The sequence below is a fragment of the Triticum dicoccoides genome, chromosome 5B (genome assembly GCF_002162155.2).
Source record: "Triticum dicoccoides isolate Atlit2015 ecotype Zavitan chromosome 5B, WEW_v2.0, whole genome shotgun sequence".
NCBI classification, from domain to species: Eukaryota; Viridiplantae; Streptophyta; class Magnoliopsida; order Poales; family Poaceae; genus Triticum; species Triticum dicoccoides.
In genome coordinates, this window is record NC_041389.1 from 49,268,360 (window position 1) to 49,270,789 (window position 2,430).

Here is a 2,430-nt window from a genome sequence, read left to right on the forward strand (position 1 = left end):
GGTACGACGCTCCGGTGGCATTGCTACCCCCAGGGCCCCCGTCCCGCCTAACCCTGGAGCATTGACCACGGGATCTTGCCTTTTGACTTTGCACGGACGGGCTTTGACCAGTGGATCTCTCCACCCGGTTGTGTCGGGTCGGCCTAGAGGGACACCGGGGAGCAATATCCGGGCCAAACCCACAACTAAATTCACTCCATTTAGACCAGACGTGTCCGTTCCCCCCCCCCTCCAGGTGCCGGCGGCGGCGCCGTCCGTGACGGGGCCACACCTCGGAGATGCGTGCCGCCTCTTCGGACATGCCATAACACCATCCGGTTGTGGTAGGTCATCCGATATATATAAACACTTGGAGCAAAGTCCCCTTCGTACAGACCCGATGCGGCTGTTCCCCATTCCAGTTGCCGGCTGGCGGCAGCATGGTTCGTGAGGGGGGTCACAACGCTTTGTACAGAACTGAAAAATAATGTATGTATGCTTATTAACACATACTGTATGTAAGTTAGTTAAATAAAAATAATAAAGAAAACAGTAAAGAAAAAGAAAAAACTATATGTATGATTATTAACACATACTATATGCTTATTAACACAATCTATAGGTATGCTTATTAACACATATTGTATGCTTAATAATAATAATAATACTATATGGAAAAAAAGAAAAAAAAAAGAAAAAAAACTATGCCGACGGCAAAGCCGTCGGCATAGGTGCGGCCAGGGCAGATGGACAGCGCCGCGGATCGATGACGTGTCGGCTATGCCGACGGTTGCCGTCGGCATAGCTCCTGGTCGGTGCGCTCTGGATCGGTGACGTGTCACCTGTATCTATGCCGACGGCCACCGTCACGGCCGTCGGCATAGATTTGACGTCGTTAGCCGGCCGTGATGACAGTTGTCAGCGGGCCCGCATCTATGCCGACGGCCTATATTGCCGACGGCAGCTGTAGGCGTAGTCTGGAATAAGCCGACGGCCTATATATGCCGACGGCTGCTGTCGGCGTAGACGCGGATAGCCCGACGGCCATTGTACGCCGACGGCCAGGAGTTAGCTGTCGGCATAGCTCGGACTAGGCCGATGGCAGCCGTCGGCATATATTTGACTATCGGCGTATAGCCCTGTTCCGGTAGTGCTCAACATCAAAACTCTTGCATAGCATGCCTTCACATATCATCTTCATCCTTTCCATGGCATACTTATCTGCAGCCACAAGTAAGTGCTTAACCATTTCTCTTTTGTCATCATCCACGAGATCATCCATGGAAGGCATTGAATCCGTGTAGACGAAGTGAAGAAACGACTTGAAAACAGCAGGCTGCATGTCATCAATAGTTATATCCTGCGCCCCTTTGTCCCCCATAGGCCCGTAGAACTCCGCGTCGAAGACTGCTGATTGCGTCGCAAGCAAAACCTTATGAGCAGAAAAAACCTCCCCTTGCACCTTGAAAGTCACGTCTGCTCCTTTCTTCCCCTCTAGTAATTTTGCAAGATTATCCACAAGGCGGGACGGTGGAACGTGGACCTCGAGTGTTTCCTTGATAACACTGACTTCACACTCGATCACGAGACAATCGTTTCGCAGGTACACCGACTCTACTTCAGTGGTGCTCTTCATGAAGTTTGTTACGCCCCAAGATGACCTTTCAGGGTCGAACACTAGTGGCTCTTTGAAGGAGCACACCAAAATCGACTTCCGCTCAACCGGCTCCAAAATCATGAAGTTGAAAGTGGCCCTCACCTCGGCCTTTTCGGTAAGGAGCTCGAGGAAGAGGGAGACGTAACCTTCGGCTGCCTCGCTTTGGTTACCGTCGGGGTAGTAGCGAATGCGCCATTCGTAGCCGCCGATGGAGAATGCTGGAGAACGGAGGCATTTGCCTCTACCGTGGCCCTTGAGCAGCCTGTAGCCGGCGATCTCGAACGCGACCGTGGCCCGCGCTGTCTCTGCTGTGCACCTCGACGGCATCCTCGATATTGAACCCTGCGATGCTGCCATTGTGGGATGTGGGGTGGGTGCGCCGGGTTGGAACTCTGGATTAAGGCCGGCGGCGGCGGGAGAGGTGGTGTTGCCTCCGACTCCGAGGGGAGCGGCGGCGCGACGGAAGAAAGTGAGCGCCGAGGTTGGGGAAGGTTCGAAACGAGGATCGAGATGTGCAGAGGGACGTGATGTGCGTATCTCCCCGTTCGTAAGCCATCCGACGGCGGAAGCATCCACTGGCAACGAGAACCAGCGACGCCTCGGCCCATAAGCAGCCCACAATCACCACGTAAAAAAAAACTCTCTCCTCCCGGTCGCCGAACGAGCTCACGGCGCGGCCTCGCCATCGCCATAGGAACCGTCTCCATGGTGGTGATCGGCTGCGCCAAGCCGTCGTTGTCGCGCCGCTGCAGGCCGATTAGCTGATAACTGAATTTAGCCTTCAGACTTGATGA

The 2,430-nt window shown here is 53.9% G+C and overlaps 1 protein-coding gene across 1 annotated transcript in view; it reads right to left on the bottom strand.

Annotated features, from left to right (window-relative positions):
• The window catches only part of LOC119305326 (BTB/POZ and MATH domain-containing protein 1-like), a 14,115-nt gene extending 12,122 nt beyond the window's left edge, over positions 1-1,993 (bottom strand). Inside the window, exon 1 of the mRNA XM_037581881.1 lies at positions 1,139-1,993. Coding sequence (XP_037437778.1) covers positions 1,139-1,993 — 855 coding nt within the window. The remainder of the gene's footprint in view (positions 1-1,138) is intronic.
• Between the last annotated feature and the right edge of the window lie 437 nt (positions 1,994-2,430).